Source organism: Uloborus diversus, chromosome 6, assembly GCF_026930045.1.
Source record: "Uloborus diversus isolate 005 chromosome 6, Udiv.v.3.1, whole genome shotgun sequence".
Classification (NCBI taxonomy): domain Eukaryota; kingdom Metazoa; phylum Arthropoda; class Arachnida; order Araneae; family Uloboridae; genus Uloborus; species Uloborus diversus.
This window is the reverse complement of record NC_072736.1, coordinates 44,642,493-44,665,346: the sequence shown is the minus strand read 5'-3', so window position 1 is coordinate 44,665,346 and position 22,854 is coordinate 44,642,493. Positions and strand designations below refer to the sequence as shown.

Here is a 22,854-nt window from a genome sequence, read left to right as displayed (position 1 = left end):
GTGAATTTTCAGAATTTTGCAAGGAGTTTGGAATTAAGCATAGACTAACAGCACCAGGTCATCCCGCAACCAATGGCCTAGCGGAGAGAAACGTAAAAACTCTTAAACAAAAATTGAAAACCATGTCAAATGAAAATATTTCAATACAGGAAAAGGTAAGAGAAATTTTATTCCGCTATCGAGCAACACCTCTACAATCTGGAAAGACTCATCAGAACTGTATCTAGGACGCCAAATTCGAATAAAACTAGATCTATTACGTCCACCAAACAAGGAAAACAAATCAAAGTACTTATCACCTCCCTACCAGACCACAGAAACTTAAGCGTGGGAAATCGCATACAATCACGGTCTTATACCAACAATAAGCTGTCATGGAGATTTGGAAGCGTTAAACAACGACTTGGTAAACTGCACTACCTGATACAACTCGATGAAGGCCAGATTATAAAAAGACACGTCAACCAATTGAGAAAGTGCGAAGTTTCCAGAATTCCAAAAGTAACATTTTCTTCAACTCAAGAAGTAATTTATCCAAGGAGTTCCAGCTCAAGTGGAAATCATTTCGACCCCTTGCCATCAGAAATTCGGATCGAGACGAAACCTCCTGATCCAGTTTCTACTGATTCAAACCGTGCCAGAACTTTCCAAAATCTTCCTATTCGAAGATCAGGAAGAATACGTCAACCACCACCATATCTTGCAGACTATGTAATTTAAGCGTGGGAGATTGTAATATTCCCATGATAATATCCCTGTTATCCTTTCCTCCATGGTTTATAACCTCGATCCAGGCGCCGAAAGAATAGAACTCTAATGCTCTTAGTTCGAGGCTATCTAGTTAGTGTTGGTTTCGATTTCGATTTCGATCTCACAGTTCGATGATGTAGCTTTATGTGTACGTTAGTGTGATTGTGTTGTCCGTAGTAAATAAATAACTATGTGTAAATAATATCTCTCTACTCCTCACTAGTAAAATACACGACAGAAAATCAATATAAACAACATCCACACATTTTTTGTTATCTAAAGACAAGGTAACCTTGTCATAGAAATGCAATAAATTAGTAGTACACGATTTACCTTTCTCGAAACCATACCACAAACTAGTCAACAGACTATTTGTCTCTAAGAAATTCATAATATTAATTTTTATCAAAGTTTCAAAAATCTTACAAACCACTGAAGTCAGACACACAGGTCTATATTTCCCTGCTTTACCTTAAGACCCTTTCTTGAAGAGCGGTGTAATATTAGCCAGCTTCCAGTCCTCTGGCACTGTCCCCGAGTTATAAGAAACATTGAAAATATTTAAAATAACATCCAATAATTCCTCTGCACATTCAACTAAAATTTTTGGATAAATATTATCTGGTCCCGGAGCTTTAGTTGCTTTAATTTTTTTTCAAATGGAATGGAACCTCCTCCTTGGTAAATAGCAAATCTTTCAGCTCTATAATAGCTTGTGTCTTGTTAGTGTCAACTCTGTTGAGATACAGTTATCGTTCCATAATTTTTGAAAAGAGATAAAAGCTTCTTGGCAGTCAGGTCTGTTAGAAACAAAAGTCCTCCTCACAATTGTCTGAAAGACATGTCATGGTGCCTTCTTTCTATAGAGGACTCCTCTTGGTACATTAATCCTAGCCTTTTAGAATTGCACTAACAGCACAGAGTGTCGTGGTTGACTCCCCAGGATAAAACATGAAATTCTCTAAAAGAGCTTTCCAGAAAAGGATTGACTGACCAAGAAGCCGGAGCGTAAAAGTCCGAGAAAAGGTCAATCTGAAAGAACAGGGTTCATACACTTTTGGTTAAAAAAAGTTCCCTGACTTTTCCAGGTTTTCCAGGTTGTTTTTTAGAAAATTCCAGGTTACTCGCTTCATTAAAAATTTAAGTTTAAATAGTAATATTTTCAAAATAATTAAAATTGTTTAAAGTAGCAATGCAGAAGAACTGAAACTTCTCCCCTTAGATTTAAAAAAAAAAAAAAAAAAAACTTAGATTTTTTTCCTTTGTTTTCTCTGTCAAAATTTTAAGTTTTTTTTAAACATTTTGTTCAAAATTGTTTTAATTTGTTTACTATTTGTTAAAAACAGAGTACTTTCAACTTATTTTAGGTTTTTTTTGATGTCACGCGTAATATTATAGCGTTTTGCTGTAGTCCTGCAGCAACCTTTTAGCATCCGCTTTTGGTTTACAATACTTTTTATTTTCTTATAAGTAGGTTACACAAAACATATTGAGCAAAATGCAAAGCTAAATTTTAGTATAAATATGGTTAACTTGTTGCATCAATTGGCATACCATGTAATGCATAGTAACAAAAATACACATCCGCCGATCATAGGCCAATGCCAATAATCTTTTTTTTTTTTCACATATTAAAGGGCGCTTACATTAAAATTTCAAATTTTCTTTTCCAGAAAGTATTAGTTAATTTTCAAAAATTCACAACTTTTTGCACATTTTAATGTTATTTTCAATGTTACTCATTGATATAAATATCCAATTCTGTTTCTGGAAGTTTAAGTCTATTTCCATTGTGCAAACGATCAAATATGGCGACAAAGTGAAAAATTTAAAATAATATGTAGATTTTTGGATTTGTAGTATAAAAGTAGTAATAAATAATTAATAATCCTTAAAAGGATACAATAAAAGCAAAATAGTCAGTATTTAGCACATAAGAATCTAAATCAATTAAAACAAAAAAGTTATAAAGATTAAATTTTGCATTTTTCCAGAAAATAATTACAAATTATCCGGAAAAAAAGGCGGAATTTGTGTTGTTTTCAATAGTTTGCATTGCAATTAACATCCAATGCCGTTTTCGGGAACTTAGGCACTTAAAAAGTCTTGTGGACTTCCATCTTGGGAATGACCAAATATGGCGGCTATGCCCAAAAACAAGAAATAACTTTTTTAATTTGTCGCATGAAGACAATTAAAAAATAATTAATCTTCATGAAACTACAATTCATTGAAAAGTTTTTATCACATTTGCGTCAGAGGCAGTGAGGATAAGATTAAGTTTTAAGAACAAAATTTTTTATTTCTCAAGAAAATTATTTTAAATAACAATAGAAAAACAATTTGTAGACCATTTTTTGTTATTTTCATCAGTTTTCAATTAAAGAAAACATCCAATTCTGCTTTGTTTTTAGAAACTTAGGCATTTTAGGATCGTATCTACATCCATCTTGTGAATGACCAAAGATGGCGACTGCGTTTCACACGTAGCTGAAATGATTTTCCGATCAAAAAAAAAAAACTATTTTCCCCGATCGATCTTCCCATCTACAGGTTGTGCTTCCGAAGCAGTAAAATGTCTTCTCTCCTTTTGAGTTTGTACATAATTGCTGTTCACCTGATTTTTTTTCCCTTGGGAACTACTGAGAGCCAAAAATGGCGGCAGCTGAAGATTTTTTGGGTCGCCACTTTTTTCATTGCTTTAAAATTGTTACAATTTTTTTTAAATACATCCATAAAAATGAAGATTAGATCTCATAAAACCAAATTCCCTGGGAAAAAATTGGGAAAAGAAAAATTTTGGGGACACATTTGGAAAATTACCTGACATTTTTGACTATGTCATTTTCCATGATAATTCCAAGTTTTCCCGGAGCGTACGAACCCTGAACCGAACAGAATGTTGTGGCAACCCATCTAAAACTTTAGGCAGTAGAAAGAAATGCGTTCCCCTCACTGACTCCATGTAAGAAAATCTTCGATCTTTTGGCGCATTTTTCGTTGTGAAAAAAAAAAAAAAAAAAAAAAAACCTTCATTTCTCGATCGCAGTTTTTAAGTGCCAGCGTCGGTTTAGATAAAAATTTACAATTTTTTTCGTGAAATCACAATAAAAACGAAGACTAGATCTCATGGTAGTTAATTCCTTGGGAAAAAAATGGAAAAAAAAATTTTGGAGGACAAAATTTGAGAACTCCCTGACTTTTCCCTGACATTTTTGACAGTGTTATTTTTCCTGACAATTCCCGGTTTTCCCGGAATTCCCGGAGCGTACGAACCCTGAAGAATGTTGGTAGCAAAAATTGGACTAGAATAGCAATTGGATACCCACTTATAGTGCTTGTAGGCAAATGTGTGTCAAGCTAGAGGGGGTATTGCTTTTGAAATATAGCATTGGGCCAACCATGAGAAAAATAAATGTTGAGTTACCGGGGTAGTTGAGTTATCCGTGTATCAAGTTACCAAAGTTCCACTGTACAGCCAAATGAGTAATATAACAAGGGGTTACTATATTATTTTCCTTTAAAATATGCATACCTTGAAGAGAGGATGAACAGAATAATTTGGCATTTTTATGTTTACTGAACTAAAAACACTGGACTCTTCGTATGGAATTCTTGATGGATACATGAAAGAATCATCAGTGGGAGGGAAAAGCACCCACCTTTTCCTGAAATATTTTACAGAACTTAATATGATTACTGAACAATTAACTTATTTCTACTTAAATTCTGAATACTCATTTTACAAAGAGCTTTTTGGGTATGTGTTTTGCAGACTATTTTGAAAATTATCACTCATATGATAGATAAATTAATTTTATTCAATTGTACTACCCCTCACCCCTACTCTTTTAATGAGTAAGTACATATCAAAATCACATAAATTTTATAGACATTTTTTTTAAAAGCTGATGAGGACCCCCACTCTAGATATAATTTTACCCACACAGACATAATTTTACATCTATTAAGTAATCCAATGTTTTTTAATAACTCAAAAGAGTGACTGGGTGTACTCATGCATGCACATTAGAAGCAAGATTTCTTAAATGAATCGCTTTTAAGACATTTTCCTACACATATAAAAGTGTGGTAAACATAGAGAATTGAGTGCTTTTCTGTTGAGTACGTCATCCTTCTTGTATGCCGTATAATTCTGTGCTAAGCGTAAGAGTCGTTATCTGCAGGTGAGTTCAAAAGGTGAAAGTTTCACGCCTCCAAGTATTTGATTCAGATGCAACCTTAATAGAAAATTTTTTTTTAAATATTTTCCATCGACAAATGATCATAAAACGTTGTATTTAGGTGAAATATGTGACAAAGAATCACCTGGTGACTGTAGCTAAATTATGATAAAAAGTGCAGACACGACTTTTGTGCTAAGCACAGTAGTATAAGTATGTCATCTCATTGAAGCCTAGAGTCGACTCTCGGTTTCAGTGAGATGACATATGCCACCAACTTGTTTATTCCCTATTTGAGATGCATGAGTCCATAACAAGGACAAAACAGCAGTCATTGAATGGGATGACCAGGCTGTCTGTATACTGAATGCAGTTATACCTTAGCACTGGTTTAGGGCGGTAACTTACTGCTTTATAACTCAGCTTTGCCTTCAATTTACAAGTTAAATCGCACCATGCCTACGGACTCTTCTGGTGAGGTAATTTACTTTATCTACCAGTTTGTTTGTTGGCACTCTCGGCTTCAATGAGATGACATCTGCTTTCAGCTCGATTATTTTCAATTCCAGAGTAATGAGTCCACTAATGGTGAATTGATTCCCCAGTAATGTTTCAGCTTATGCCCAAAAACCTGAAGCTCAAAAGATGTCTTTGCCATTTGCCCCTGAAATCGGAGATAATTCAAGATGGGAGGGGAGGGAAACCACTAAATTTAGAACTTTTCCTGCAAAAGGATTTTTTGAGTTAAACCATGGCAGCTTCAACAATTTCAGTCGACAAGCTCAAAGATGACAACTATCAAGAGTGGTCATTCGACATGATGTATCTCCTGATTGAAAGAAATCTTCAGAACATCGTCTCTGGAAAGGAAAAAGCGCCTGTCATTAAAACAGAAAAAGGTCGAGCCGCTGCCATTGACCAATCTAGTTATATTCTAGAAATTTGTTCACTAGTTATATTTTAGTTATATTCTAGAAAAAGATTCAAAAGTTTCAATTACCCGTTTTCATTACTTCCTATAAGTAAAGGAATGCTTTATTCGACCTTAAATTGTCCGCAAACCGAATTTGAGAAAAATGAAATGTCAAAACTGCCATTCATTTTCAGCAAATCATGCCAGACATGATATCAGTTATACCCTAAATATATTCAGTCAATTTCAGAATAATCTTGGTTTAGATCATTGATATGGTCTTTTTAAAACTTAGCAAATACTAGTATTTTAAAGTTAAACTTGAAATGTAACAAAGTACAATTGGTGATGTATTCCGATGCTGATTTCGCATCAAACTGTGATGATAAAACTTCTTTGGGGGACTAACTGGTCTTATTAGATAATGCTCCTATAGCTTGGCGTACATTTAAGGAAAGAAGTGCCAGCCTTTCAACAATGGAAGCCGAATTTGTAGCTATGACGGAAGCTGTAAAAGAAATTTCATCGTATGATCGAATTTTGGAGGAATGTGTCAAAAATAATTTAATTACCAGAAATGTTATAAAACCTTTATTGTTAGTGGATAATCAAGCTACTATCGATTTTGTTAAATCGCCGATAGAAAACTATAGAACCAAACATATAGATGTCAAGTTGTTTTTTGTCCGTGAATTAATTAATAAGAATCTTTTTGATATAAAACATGTAAGAAGTAAAAATAATAAATCTGATATCTTTACTAAACCTCTAACCCGTATAGAACATAATAGATTTTGTAAAAATATTTTTCATTGATTTTTGATTTGATTTGTTTTAAATGGATTTTTGGCGGATCAACGATCGTATCCTTGTAATTTTCATATTGTACCAAGAAGAAATTGATGTTTCTTTCTTTTCATTGTATTTGAAATGGAAAAAAAAAAGTTTTTGTAAATTTCTCGCGGTGACCAATAGTTATAATAGTTCATTTTTATATTTATTTTTTTTAATTGTTTTTGTGTAAGAAAGAGAGATGGAGGGCATTGTTAGATAAAAATGCTATATTATGATTTTTTGAGGGTAGGGGAGTGGATATAAATTTTTTGAAAGAGAAAAACATTAGTGTCAGATTGGGTTGTGCAAGTCAATCTTTCATGTAATTTTTTTTTGAATGTATTATGTCTAGTTTTCTTGGTACTGTCATAATGTGTAAATCGCGAAATTTTATTATTGAATGTTTATAAATATATTAAGCTTATGAATCCATTAAGAATAATAAGTTAATTTTAATAGTGTAGAATTCACCATGTCTTAAATTTTATTAAGAATTGTGCATAATCTTACAATCCTATTGTTTTTACAATTTTAAAGTTGTTTTACTAATAATTGTAGAAAATAATGTTTATACAACTGAATGAATTTAATATAAAAATTAATCTGACTTAACTTTTAAAGTTGTTCAAGAAGAATGTGTTTATATGTAATGTTTTTTAATCTTTGCATGTAAGTATTATTTTCAGATTAAAAATGGATGCTGTGGACTATTTATGGAAAATTGTTTTAAATGGATTTTTGGCGGATCGATGATCGTATCCTTGTAATTTTCATGTTGTGTCAAGAAGAAATTGATGTTTCTTTCTTTTCACTGTATTTGAAATGGAAAAAAAACGTTTTTGTAAATTTCTCGCGATGACCAATAGTTATAAAAGTTCATTTTTATTTTTTATTTTTTTTAACTGTTTTTGCATAAAAAAGCGAGATGGAGGGCATTGTTAGATAAAAATGCTATATTATGCTTTTTTCACCGATTCTTAATCGAAAATATATCAGATGTTATCTTGCTCTCTTTTCGTCCACACGTATGAAGGTCTTTGAAGGGGTGTGGCACACAGAGGCGTAGGTAGACCCGAATTTCGGGGGGGGGGGGGGGGATCTTCTTATATATATATATATATATATATATATGTGTGTGTGTGTGTGTGTGTAAATTTTTTTAGTATTAAAAAAAATAAGAGGGAGGTGAATCTTACATACTTTGGAATGGGGTGCCCCAATTCCGATACTTGTGTCAAACAAAACAAAAGCAAAGAATTTTTTATTTTTTTAATGTTATGGAAAATTCAACTTTTTTTCTTTTCCTTCCATTTAATTTAAAGTGAAATTTTCTAGCAACGTCTTGTCAAAACCAGTCTATCCAAATCAGGGGGAAATCAAATATCTGATGAGCGTGTTCCGTTCATTTCAGTGTGACTGCTTAATTTAGAGGCTAACACACATCTACAAAAGCTGGCATCCCTGAAAGCTAATAGATACTTCCATTTCCGCCTGTAAACTGGATGTTTGGCTTTCAATCTCATCGGTGGTCAGACTATAAAGATATTATATTTATAAAGATATATCTATAAAGATATTTATTTTTATTTTATTAGCTGCTTTAGAATTTACATAAATATCTATTTGAGAGAGCAACAGCAATTTTCGGGTATTATGAACAGAAGTCTTTTTTATTTTCTACTTTTTAATCCGAACCAAGCTAATAGAAATAATCTAGATTCATCTCGTTTTTAAACATTTTATTCATGTAATGCTATGCAGTTTTTCTTTCGAATTAAAATAAAATTACCTTCAGAAGGGTCCGATGGGACTAACGCTGCTTTGCAGACTGTACTTCGTTTTCTTCAGACGACGTTAACTTTCTCTTTTTAGAGCAATCCTTTTCGTCATTTTAATTTTTCTCTTTGAGTTGAAAAAAGCTTGTTATCGGTCTTGTTCGTTTCATTATGCAACAACTTTCACTTAGAATGTACTACTTTAAACAGACTGTACGTTTCCAAAAGAATACGCAGTAAATACTGGCTGAAGAATCAATGTGATTGCAATGGATACTCTGGTTAGCAAAGGAAGTTTTGACTATGACCTATGACACACACGAGACCAGACCAACAAAAACCTCTATCGTCTCGAATTGGGGTTATGCTATCATTTTCGGATTCGAAGCTCAATGATCTTCAAAGCAGCAAACAAGAACATTTTCTTCAACTCAGAAACAGAGGAATTGTCTTCGAGAGCTGAGGAGGTAGTAAATGCGTTCCACAAATAGGCTTTCCAGGAAGATTAACCAAAGGATAGTCGTTTCGTGCACTCTCTTGGAAGAAGAGTTAAAGGGTGAAATTCACAGGTTTGGCATGTTAAGATGAACATTAAAGTTCATAGTTAAAGGTCATTCAAGTTAAACGTCATTTCGCTCTCTTATCTGGATTAGCACTGTTCTTTGGTTGCTCTCTTTCTTAAAATTGTGATTCCTTAGAAAACCGAAATGATAGGAGTGAAAAGAAAGTATAAGTTTTTTTTCAAGTGATGAAAAAAGGAAAATCGTAGACTACTGGCCAAGTTAGATTTGCTGCAATTGCTAACCTCAAGAGGATAAATAATGAATCCAAAAAAAAAAATCAGGTACCAAATAGCAATAAAAGATATGCTTAAAGTTTCTTTTACTGTCAAAATGATTCCTTAAACTCGCAATAAAGCACTTAATAATGTAATAATAGAATAAATACCTAACAAAACTAATAAAGAGGAATTTTAATCAAGATCCCATATTGTCTTTAGTATCGATTTCAAATTTTCACCATCATATTTCAAATTTCTATAAAAAGTTTCTTAAAGCCTCCGTAATTCAAAACCTCATTATCTTGATTTTTTTAATGTGAAATTCGAAATATACAGATTCGACTGTATGCAATATTCTCACTGCGCGGCTCATAAAATTAAACATATTTAAAAATTTGCAGAATCTATGACAAAGAAAGGCTGCCTATACGTGGATTTAACAAACAATCTAATTTCTAAAGTGAAGTGTCAAATTTCACTCAATTATCAAAAAATTGTCGCAGCAGAGGGAGGTGTCTTTATACTTGAGGGTCACTCATGGAGCAGATTTTCAATGGCATTGGGGGGGGGGGGAGCGAAGTGACTTTTTGACTTTTGTTACACAGAAAAATGTCGTTGTGATTTTCTTTCTTTTTCTTCTTTTTTTCTTTCTCTTCCCTCTTCTTTTTCTCTTTTTTTTTGAGACTAACGTTTCGGGGGGGGGGGTGTCCCCAAACCCCCCCTTAGCTACGCCCCTGGTGGCACAAGTGTGACCCTGAAGAAGGAGTGGCATATCTCGTCATTGCTGACTCGAGCCAATTGCATTAGACACATGTAGTGGGCATTGGCCACTACATGTGTCTAATGAGTGATATGGTAATTAGGCAGAAGATAAAAAAATCTGCTCTTCGTCTCTTAGCGACTTGCACTCTGCGAGCTAATACACAATGTTTATGCAGTCGGGATACTTCACTCTTTTTCCCTCACAATGGGATTGTGTTAGAAGATAATTTTACAGAGTTAGTCTATTGAATAATAGGAAAATGATTCTTACCGGTGATATTCATTTTATCCCAGCAACTCATACAGTGGTGGACAAAATTATAGACTCAAATTTTTTTATTTTGTTTCAATTACAACATGACTCAGTTTAAATTATTTTCATTGAAGTAAAGATGAATAGTTGAAGAAATAGTTCTAAAATTAGTAAATATTATCAGCTAAATTAAAAAATTCATAAAATTGGAAATTTTGCAAATTTAATATTTTATCATTACATGAAACCTGGACAAAAATATAAACTCAAAGGTAAAAAATCCAGGATTACGAGAAAGTTTCGTTCGAAAATGTTAATTTAACGCCATAGAATGAATAAATGTTGCCATCAGTGATTGCTAAAAGTTTGTTTTTGGAAATTTATGAGAAATATATAAATGCACTGCCAGGGTTCATACTCTATTTGGATGAAAAAATTCCATGACTTTTCCAAGACTTTTTCATGACTTCAATGAAAATTTTCATGACCTCGTTACACGAAGAGAATAGCACTATTAAATCTCAAACTTGGTAATATTTGGAAATGAGCATTAAGCAAAACGTCTATATGAATGCCACAGCCTCATTGAAGCACTTACTCGTAATGGAAAAAATATAAGTGCACACTTAAAAAACTAAACTATTCTTATTCGTCTTCATCATATAAATTTAAGTAAAGTAAAAATTCAGTGAAGCGAATATGATGATGCTTAAATGTCTGATTTTTTTTTTAAACAGGCAGAATGATATTGAATGGGACAAAGGTTGAATGAGTCATCACTAAGTTTCAATAAATTTGCTTCAAAAGTTGCCTTCTAGTGTCAACAGTGTCTTTAATCATCCACGTAAATTGACAGTATTTTGGTTCTTTGAAGTAAAGCCACATAGTTTAGTTCTTTATGTTTCTAAACCAGATCTTTTTTGAAAAAAACCATTCAGTAATGAATCAATCTTCTGATTCAAAAGTATATTTGTTTTGTTTACAAATTTGCATATTTTCAAATGCATATAAATAAGTTCAGAATTTCCAGAACACGTTTAATTCCCGACATTGAATGTAGCAGTGGGTCGCATGGATTAATTTTGCGTGCCGTATGTTGGGCACTACTGTTTTAGAGCATTAGAATTCCTCTTTTTCTGTATTCTGTCGCCTGACTTAGGATCTTTATTTTCTAAAACATTCAACAAATTAAGATAAACTCTGATAAATTTAATAATAAAGTCCTTACGAGTGATGGAATTGAATTCGCATGCAATTGAATTGCTTTTTTTTGAGTGGGCGTGGCAAAACTAAGAACGTGAAATTTTGCTACTACAGAATTTGAAACATAAGAAGTGTTGAAAATAACGGAAAATTCAAAATAAGTGATGTCCAGGCAGTAAAATCACATCGCAAAAAATGGCAAGCGGCTGTGACAGAAGTGGATGCAATGAGATTTCAAAATTCAGATTTGATTTTCGGATCGTTCAATTTTCCACTTTTAATATCTTTATGTGCTATACTGTTAAATCACTCAAGATTTCTAATGCTTCTTTAGCTACTGTTCCTTTCTCTTTGTCCAAGAAATTTTTCCATGACTTGAAATAAATTTCCATGACTTTCAATGAAAATGCCTATTTTCCATGACTTTTCCAGGTCTGAAATTCTGTTATATTTTTTCCATGACTTTCCAGGATTCCCATGACCCGTACGAGCCCTGCACTGCTGAACAAAATCATAAACTCATTTTTTTGTTCATTTTTTCAATCATAATTTAATTCGGTTAAAAAATTTTTGTTCCAGTAAAGATAAATAACTCTTTTAGCATGGTAAAGCTGGATTGGCATTTCTTAATGGAAGATAGAACGCTGAAGATTACCAATTAATACTGGAAGATCATCTCTTACCTTTTGCTCATCTGATTCCTGGAGGTAACTGGTCATTTTAGCAAGATAACGCGAGTGTACACACAGCGAAAAGTACAAAAGAATGGTTCAAGCGCTGGGGTATCAAAGTAATCAAATGGCCAGCTCGTAGTCCGGATCTTAATCCGATTGAAAATCTTTGGGGAACCACGGTTCGCAAAGTTTATCATGATCGGCACCAGTACCAAACCACAAGGGAATTAAAAAGGGCAATACTTTCGGCATGCAACCATATGTCACTGCAGCTGTTGGAAACTCTTGTGAAATCTACATGCCCAGCCGTATATTCGAGGTAATTCAGAAAACGGGGGGGGGGGGGGGGCAGCTCGATTTTAAAAGTTTGTAGTTTACACTAATGGCTAGATTTAATGCAGTGTTAATTTTTAAAACGTTTCAAATATTGATTTTTTTTCCCGATTTATCCATGTTAATAGCAAAATTACATTTTCCTAAATCTATGCTTTTGTTTTACTGAAGTAATTGCAAATGTAACAATTAAACTCGAAAAAAAATTTAAATTTTGTCAGCTTACAATTGTGTTTATGCAGTATTGCAAGTTTTTAATTTTGTAATTCAGCATCGGTTCATTTTTGGTTATTAAATGATTAAATATTTGAATAAAATTCTACCAAACTTCAGAGTTTCTTACTTTTGAGTTGATACTTTTGTCCAGGTTTCATGCATTATAAAGATATTAAAGTTGAGATTTTTTTAATTAAATTATTTATTTTATTATAAAGTTTATGAGTTATACTGAATTTAGGACTATTTATTCAGTTATTTATCTTTACTGGAACAAAAAGTTTTTTAACTGAGTAAATTATGATTGAAAAAATGAAAAAAAAAATGAGTTTATAATTTTGTCCAGCGGTGCATTTATATGTTTCTCATTAATTTCCAAAAACAAAACTTTTAGCAATCACTGATGGCAACATTTATTCATTCTATGGCGTTAAATTAACATTTTGGAACGAAACTTTCTCATATTCCTGAATTTTTTACCTTTGAGTTTATACTTTTGTCCAGGTTTCACGTAATGATAAAATATTAAATTTGCAAATTATCTAATTTTATGAATTTTTAAATTTAATTGATAAGATGAAATCTTTTTAGAACTACTTCTTCAACTATTCATTTTTACTTCAATGAAAATAATTTAAACTGAGTCATGTTGTAATCGAAACAAAAGAAAAAAAAATTGAGTCTATACTTTTGTCCACCACTGTATTAATAGTGCAATAGTTTATAAAGCTTTTTACTTTGGATAAAATTGGTCATCGTAGAAATATTTATTTAAAATGATTATGGTTTTATTTCAAGTGTTGATAGCAAATAAAGCTACAGTTGACTCCCGCTACAACGCGATTCGGCCTTACGCGAAACGGCTATAACGCGCCTTTTTCACAAGTTACGAATTTTAGAGCTAACGGGAAATTTTCGTCTACCATACGAAATTTTTAGAAGGAAGTATCGGCTTCGTTATTAGCCACTAAATATTGATTTTGTGAATACTATTACATCACTTTAGGCGTCACTTACAGCAAATGTTTTCACATAAAACTAGTCTACGCATCGCGCTGTTAGTCACTCAGCATCATTCATTTATTTAATTTTTTTCATTTAAAATATCAAAGTTGATGAAATATAATGGTACCGTAGTGGCACCTTCATCTAAACTTTGTGAAAATGGGAAGAAAAAGTAAGTTTCTGATTAAAAGAAAAGGGGGGTGGGAAGGGAACCAACATTCTCAAGATGCTTGAACAACTACAAAACGTCGACGGTAGCGCGACAATAAATATGAGTGAATCTTCCATGCGTACTAATAAATATGTTACTGTATACTATACAGTACCATTAAAGTGCAACATTTTATTATTGCTGCATACTGTGCATACCGTGCTGTTTTATTTTATGTCTTTCCCTTCCGTTGATCATTCATTCTGTGCATCTTAGTATTTCAACTTGAATAAAACAATTTTTTTTTTTTTAATGCAGTAAAAGTTCAGTTTTTTATGTAAGAAACTAGTGTATAGTTGAGGAATGCTTTAAAGCAGTTTGAGAGCGTTCACAAGTGTCTAAAAGAATTTGGTATTCTTCTAAAAAAATTGTATACACATATTTTTCCACAACGTGAATTTCGACTTACGCGAGAAGTCTTGGAACGCATCCCTCGCGTAAGTCAGGACTTGACTGTATTTCTTCTTTTAAAAAGTTTGAAGTCATTTATTATACTCTGCTAATTTACGAAATTATTAGAAATGGGTTTCATCCCATCATAACTATGTATCTATGATACACAAAATGAGGGGGGGGGGTCACAAAACGTCTCTCATTTTATACAAGTGGGGCATTTTATACGCTGAGAAGCATAGCAAGGCGCCCCTCATTTTGTGTGAATGTCGTTGTGTAAACAAGGGGCGCCTTGCGGCATCTCATTTTGTGGCGCCTGGGGCGATTGTCCCCCCCCCCCCTCCTTGGGACGGCTCTGCCTGGTAAGCGCTGCTATACAGCATGGTTTGGAAAAACATTTAAATGGAAACCTACCTAACCTTTGAACTTTTACTATGTTTTATTCAAAACTTCAAAACATCCACTTATATTCATTTGCTATTTCCTTTAAAATTTATCAAGAGGGAAGTTGAGACACCTTTCCCTTTTTTGACAGTTATGTTCTGAATTAATTTTGGATGAAATTAAATGAAAATTATTTTTCCTCTTTTTGTTTCAAGTGATATTTTTTATTAAAAAAATATTTGTATGACTTTAAAGAGTTTTTTTTTTTTTTTTTAATTAGAAATACTTCCAAAATCATTTTTGTTGGATAGGAAAGTTGGCTAAAAATAACTCCATGCAGAAATAAAATTACCTTCCTTCAATCTGTGCAACTAAGTTACAGCCTTTTTGTTTCAGGTGATATTTTTTATTAAAAAAATATTTGTATGATTTTAAAGTTTTTTTTTTTTTTTTTTAATTAGAAATACTTCCAAAATCATTTTTGTTGGATAGGAAAGTTGGCTAAAAATAACTCCATGCAGAAATAAAATTACCTTCCTTCAATCTGTGCAACTAAGTTACAGCCGTAAGAATCAAAGTGACAAGGTGTATATGATCCACAACTTCCTATCCAAAAAGCACAATCAGTAGCAGCAACTTCAGGAAAGCCAAAAGCATTCCAGTTTAACACCTAAAATGTCGATTCATAAACTATTAGAAATATATAATAAAAATGACTATGTACATATCACATTTACATCCTATGGATCAAAACAATAAGAATAACTACAGCAACAGCATAATGTCACAGCCAAGTCTGCAGAGTAAGACTGATTTTGAAGTAAAGTCAGGAGCTTTAAATTCTCAGGCGTCAGAATTGGTCCTTTTTCCTTCAAGTCAACAGCACTGGCAGGGCTACGGAGTCAGAATTCGATTCAGACATCTCACACCCTTACGGCCACCCAGTCCTACCCTGCAGCGAAGGGAAAGGATGGGACAAGGCTTGGATAATGCCAACCTCTCCCTATTTTGATAGGTCGCTTATGCTCTATTTATTTTTTAAAATTCTTTGTTTAACATCCTGCTCCAGTTTTTCTTTTCCAAAAACATTTAACTATTTTTGAACTGATCTTTGAGTAAAGGAGTTGATGTCTTTAAAACTTTAGGATTCAGAGTCAGTTATTTTTTTCTCAGACTCAACAGCCCTGATCATAATTACTTTTAACATGATAAAAATATAAAACAAAATACAGTCATACTTGGGGCTGTCTACAAACTGTTGTCATAGCTGGAGCGATGTCTTAACCGGTTTAAAAACACTCAGTTAAACAATATTTTAATAAAATTATATTTATTGAATTAATTAATAGTTTGTCAGTATTAATTAAATTCAACTAACATAATTTTGATTAATTGTTGGACAAGGTTGAAATCATAAAAAAACAACTTCATTGACTTTTTTATTTCACTCTTAAACTCTTCAAAAAGAGTTTGCTTACTTTTTGAACAACAATTTAAACAATCTTACTTTTTATAGAGTTGATTTTTAAGTGAAAAGAGATTTGAGTAGCTAATCCCTACCTTTTCAACATGAAAGAATACGCTCTCAATTTTTTTCTATACTTTAAAGGTTTTGTGTATTTCTTGTCAATGTAAGTAAGGGGTTCAATAATGTTATCCTTCTCCCATGAGATAAGTTTAGAACGAATGATCAACTATGCTACAGCTGCGGTTTTTCTCATCTATTGCAAACTTCCTTAGCCAAGCTTTTTATCACTCATGCCAAAGACTAAAATCTGCTGCTTTCAAAACCAGCTTATGTACATGACCTGCAATTCTTCAGATAGCAAACATGGGATACAATAACAAAGGTTTTTTATCACTTCTCAGAAACTCCTACAATAAACTTTTGCAGATGTTTTCATTGATTATTTTACTGAAAATAATTTAATTGTAATTTGATTCTGTCTAATGAGCTCAAAGTGTCAAGATGTGAGGGTTTCACAGTGAAACATTGTTGGATTTTCTTGCTCACAGGTAGAGGAATTTGTTTAGACTTGATATGGTCATACACATTCCATAAAGAGCTACAAAGCGTGATCAAATACCCCCGCCCCTCAAACCCAGCTGTAGGTGGAGTTTGGTCTTTGGGGGACCAGGCCCGTCCCTATACCGGTCCCAAGCCCGGGTAAATGGGGAGGGTTTTGCGATGGTGTAGCATCCACGTATGTAAAACTACCACTCTTTACTTACGCTTGAGCAGATCTGTATCTGCCCAGTGGCTATCGAGTGGAACAGAATGTAGGCAATGGGCACCACCGGAGTCAGGTCTGTACCTGGGTCCACGGTGTCTAGAGTCCTAAGTGGTTGGATTTCGTTCCCGTATGGGTTTAGGGGGCACCGGCCGAAAGGTCAGTACTCTGGAAGCCCATGATGGCATAGCCCCCCAGAGCGGGGTACCCCCGCCCCCCCTCAAAAAAAAAAGGCATTGACCATCCATTCTGAATTAATATTCATATTTAAATTTGTATGCTCATTAGTTCCAAAACTATGACATAGTTTTTTAAGCTTAACTTTACTTAGTATAATTGAATCAGTTAGGTAAGTTGCACCTAAAACTACAAGGGAAAGAGGAAGATGAATATACAGCTGCTATTATGAACCATCTGAACCATCTGGGGATCTAATGGTTCACTGTAACCAGGGTTCTCAAACTTTTCTGATTTGCGGCACCCTGTGAAGAATTAAAATTTTCTCACACCACCCTAGTCTGTAGTTGCATTATATATATATTATTATCACCACAGTAACTCACAAGGCACTCCCCTCTCCCTCTTTCAACGGCAATCCAAGGTACCGCAGCACCCAGTTCGAGAACTCCTGCTGTAACTAATGGTGCCCTATATCCAAATTCTATGGAAAAATATTTTTAGCACATGCAGAAATACTGACATTATGAATTCTATCCCCCTGAATAGTGAACTATTTTAACACACTCAGAAGAATGTTGCTTGAGAACTTGTTTGTCCTAAGGGATGAACACGGAAAAAAATTTGGACACAGCGAACGGAATGCTATGAACTCCAGTTACATCAACTCTTATGCATTAAATATTGTATTACTGAAAAGAGAAATATATGGAAATGAACTCTGAGTACACTATAAACGAACTTCAGATTCTCTGCTGTTCACTATATGTACACAACATATCATCAGTGAAATCAGATTTTGGATGGGATGAGTAAAATAGTTCACGACAACCGAGTGTTCACTATATTCCTGGTTCTTAAAAGCGGGGTTCAGCTGTATATGAAAAGGGCACTAACTTTTTACATTTAGTAAATCTGAAAATAGATTAAAACTTATGCAAAATTATAACTTTTACAAAAACAGAAAATTCACAAGTCAAAAATATTGTGTATATATTTTGATCATAACAATACCTGCATACTTTTAATATATCTGACCCTTCTGGAAATACATTTTTCATATAATTATAACTGGAGTATGCCCAATAATTCTCTTTTGGAAACTTATAAAAAGGATTAGTTTCAGAAAGATGGGAGAAATTCTCTCTTTGCCACGCTGAAAATTCAGATACAGATGCTTCTACATAGTCACCAGAATTTTCCCAAGCGATACCTAAAAAAATGAAACAATAAGTTTGAAAAAACAATATTCTCTAAATGTATTGAAATTTTTTCATCAAGGATTCACACTTTGATGAAAAATTTTAAATACATCTCTTTTACATCAAGGATTTACACCTAGGGGCAGGGTTGGTATTATGTCTACATTTTTAGTCTGAGACACTGGTAGAACTTGGGCAAAATGGATGAAACTGGACGACATGAAGAACCACTGATTTTCCAAATGTTTAATAAATAAAATTATTGCTATGATGCAAAAGAATAGAATTATTACATAATTCAGTTAAATTATAATTTTATTGCAATATTTATTAATAGTAAATTACTTTTTATATTAAACTCATAATGAAATAAAATGATTGTCTAATGCACAAAGAAAATGCTGATTACACTTTGGTATGACTAATGTTAAGCAATTTTTTATTGTAGAAGTAAATAAATTCAACAAAATGAGGCAGTTGAACATAGTTGCAGTACATTTTAATACATATTACTAGAAAAAGAATTTTAATACATATTACTAGAAAAAGAAAGGCTTAATTTCTTATTGTGAAAGTAAACAATTGAAAATAAATAACATTAAGTTTACTAATTAAAAACAAACTCTCATATTAGTTTTTAAGAATCATACTGAAATCTATACTAATATTATAAAGAGAGAGGACGAATTTTTGTGTGTTTATATGTTTGGGGTAATCTCCGGAACCATTGCAACTATTTGGAAAATTCTTTCATGGTATGAAAGGTGCCTTCTTACTGAGTGACATAGGCTATAATTCGAAAAAAATCCGATAAATTGTTCTTTTTTATTCTAATTTAGGCCCAAATTTCACGTAAATTGCCTATTATTGGCTATTAAAGGAGTGAAAAATTACTTGCACATATTAATATTATATATCATTGAAAAAGGTAGATTTTTCCGTGTTTTAAACAATTTGTTTCAATGCTCTAACTTCATTATGACGGGAGTAATTTGCGTTTTTAGCTCAAATTTTTTTAGACTTAGCTGAAATTTAGGTAGTTTTTTTCATTAAATCTATCAATAAAAAGTGAAGGAATTGTCCCAGTTTTCTTTTTGACATCACTGGAAAAAGTAACATTTTTTACTCCAAAAATATCTCGACCTATGGTCGAAAAAAAAAACTTCTATCTCCAAAAGAAAAAAAATTACAATCCGTTAAAAATGAAGTTCAAATAAATCTAATCTCCATTAAAATTACCGATGTTTTGTTAAACCCCAGTTATTGAAATATCTTCGAAATTGCTAATGAAAAGAAACCAATGCATTGTAAAAGCAGGGGGGAATGGAAGTTGTATTTGTACGCGCTTTTACATTTAATTCTAAAGAAGAACATTACTATGATTTAACTTTCAAAACTTAATGATGTCCAAACAAAATATCAATGTGAAAAGTAGCCAAGTTTGATCGAAATGAGGTTCTGGTTAGACGGTGTCACCAACAAGATTCTGATCTCAACCGATAACATAGCAGTTCCTCATGGAAATTGGACTGTCCTGTGTTCTATAATTAATTTTGAAAACAATTTTTTACTTTCTTTGATCCCGGATTTAAACTTGGCAAGTTACTGTATAATCGGAGCAGTCGAATTTTTTGGAAATTGTTTATTGACGATCAAAACTTGCCTCAAGTTTAAAATCTGGAATCAAAGAAAATAAAAAAATTGTTTTCTGAATGAATTGAAAAACATGGGACAGTCCAATTTCTATGAAGAACAGCTATGAAACTTGGTACCTGTTCAGATCTGAACTATTTTATCAGCGACACTGTCTACCCAGCGCCTCATTTTGATCGAACTTGGCTCCTTTTCACATTTATGTATTGTTGGGATTTTATTTTACAGCAATCCACGGCATTCAGTAATGTCCATAGCCCTGCTATTTTAATTACAATAGAGAAAATAATGCCTTTTAGTTCGGAGCAATTCCATGTGTAACAGAAACAGTTTTTTTTTTTTTAAGGTTTAAGCAATTACGGTGAAATTATTTTCATTTCAGCTGACTTTTTTCCCCCTCTGCACTTCATTGCTAAAATATTAAAAACAGATAGAGAAAAAAAAATTATATTCCTTTTTCCTCAATGCTTGTGCTATTTTTTGCTCCGTGATGAAATGACACTTTTATGAATCAAGTTTTTGGACTTCTTAGAACAAAACGACATTTTTGTGAAATTTTGTATTATTAATCTTTTAACTGAGGAATACTTTCGTGATAGAGAAGTAACAATAAGACAATGTTAATTTAAGTTATTTTATAGCACGAGCAGAGCCATGCGGATTCTCCTAGTCTAGTATAATTTAAACTACGTAAAAATAGCAAATGTTTGTATCGTTTTTTTTCTTTACTTTAAAACAACCTAGGATACCCCAAGAAGTTGGCAAATTAAATTTTTTCAGCATGTACTCATAGGTAAGAATGATTTTTACAACTGTGAATTTTTGTAGACATATCAAATGATTAGTTTTGAAATTATTTAATAAAATATAACTTATACCCAAATTACTCCCCCCCCCCCCAAGCAGGATTTCAAAATAGGAGCAGTTTAACACTATAGGTTCTAAAGGAGCAGTTAGGCACTATTGGAGCAGAGTTTCCACCCTTGCACAAGTCTGCAGTAACCTTAAATTTTGTGCAATAAAATGTTGGTTATTTTCTTCTATTTTAAGTCTGCAAGATAAATCAATGTTGGATTAATCATAAAATCTGGACCAGCATGGACAAATGCTCAAAAATAAGATGCTAATACAAGTACATACTTTTTGTGAATCATATCCCAGAAAAAGTGGTAAAAATATTTTATGGCTGAAGTTTAAGATTTTTTAATTAAAAAAAAAATTTCTAGACTTTCTCAGGAATCTGTGACTCACATCACAACGTCCTACTGTTTCTGTTACCAGGCATATAACATAAATTCAATTATAAAAATGCTACAAACTAAAAAGCGTCAGAGACTCCAAAATAAAAATTTGATTTTTAAAATTCTATTTGCAATGCCTTATCACGATAATATTAGAATTGTGCATAGCTTTAAAAATGTCTGTTATCTACAAATCTGGATAAGCCACAGGCTATTAAGATCATATAAACTAACAACAAAGCTCACTTAGTAGAAAAGATATTATTCTTTTATTGGTCTTTATTCTTTTTTACAATACTTTTCTATAAGTTAATGCATTCTAAAACTTTCTAGAAATTTTGTTTTTTTTTAAGAATGATTACCTCTCTCTCTCTCTTCACTGTCATTTTTATCACAACGATCAAATAATTTTCAGCTAATAAACATCCCAACAGTCGAGTTTAAATAAATAACTAAAAGAAAAATTAATATAAATTCCTTAAATGAATTATTTTTTTTAAATGTTTGCTCAAACAAACAAATTAGCGAGCTTTGTAATTTATTTCAAAATTTTCACTCAGCGTCTGTTGTCATCAGGAAATTGAATTAAAACATGATCCAGGGGCCGTGGTAGCCTGATCGGTAAGGCATTGGACTCGGGACCGAAGGGTCTCGGGTTCGAAACTCACTGGTCGAAGACCCACTGTCGTCATTAATGGTGGCTGAGCGACGTTAAATATGCTCGTGGTCACAATGTCCTCCAAGTGAAACGATACCTCTGGAGGTGCCAGACTAGGAAGTTATTCGGCTCCTGGCCTGGTTCTAAATTGTCTCTCGAACTGTTCATAGATGGCACCACCATCTATTGTGTTGTCTGTGTGCTGTCCTGGAAAACAAAATTCTGGAAACATTGTGTGGATTAATAGAGGTATAAGCTTCCCTAGTGGAATAGCAGAAACCTCAATATGTGTGTGTGTGAAAGAAAGAAGAAAAGAAAGAAATGATCCAATGTCAAAGGACTCTTTGTCTTGACTTTCAAAATAAACAAAAACTGATTTTCAGATAAATGTCTGGAATGGGATAGTGACTTTTCGTATTTAAAGCATTCAATCAATATTTTCGTATTTCAAATTGTTTTTAAAAAACGATTAGTTGTGATGAATTGAACAAATTCAAAAGAAGATTTCATTTTTACTAGCGATGAAGTTAGATCGGTCGGTGGCTTTTTATTGGTCAATGCTCATATAATGCTAGTACACTTGATTCACTAAAAAAAAAACTCAACACATAATTACCAATGTAAGATTTGGATACAACACGAAAATCTAAAGAAATATTTCCACAACTTTCCATGATATTGGGAAGATTCAAAGACTTGGAATGATTTCGAAAAACCACAGGATATTCGAGGTGATTCAATATAGCTTCTCTTAAAATTTCAGGGGAAGGGAAATCACTTTGACTTTCATCAGACATCTGTAATAAAAATACTTGAAAATATATGATGCTAATTTTTTTCTATTTTGATAAAGAAAAAAAATTACAATTTATATGACAATGTGTGTTTACTGAAGATAAGACACCATATCATATTAATAAAATTTCTGAAATGTTAACTAAAATTCTAGAATACATTACTTTTCGTTTTAATCATAAAAAAGTTTGAGCTATTTCAAATATATTAGTTTAGAACAGCGGAT

At 32.7% G+C, this 22,854-nt stretch overlaps 1 protein-coding gene across 1 annotated transcript in view; it reads right to left on the bottom strand.

Moving 5' to 3' along the window:
• LOC129224520 (HSPB1-associated protein 1-like) overlaps positions 1-22,630 on the bottom strand; it is a gene marked incomplete at its 5' end in the record, with an annotated part of 29,696 nt that extends 7,066 nt beyond the window's left edge. Inside the window, 4 exon segments of the mRNA XM_054858985.1 lie at positions 4,286-4,418; positions 15,205-15,341; positions 18,102-18,292; positions 22,450-22,630. Of these exon segments, the coding sequence (XP_054714960.1) occupies positions 4,286-4,418; positions 15,205-15,341; positions 18,102-18,292; positions 22,450-22,630 (642 nt within the window).
• Between the last annotated feature and the right edge of the window lie 224 nt (positions 22,631-22,854).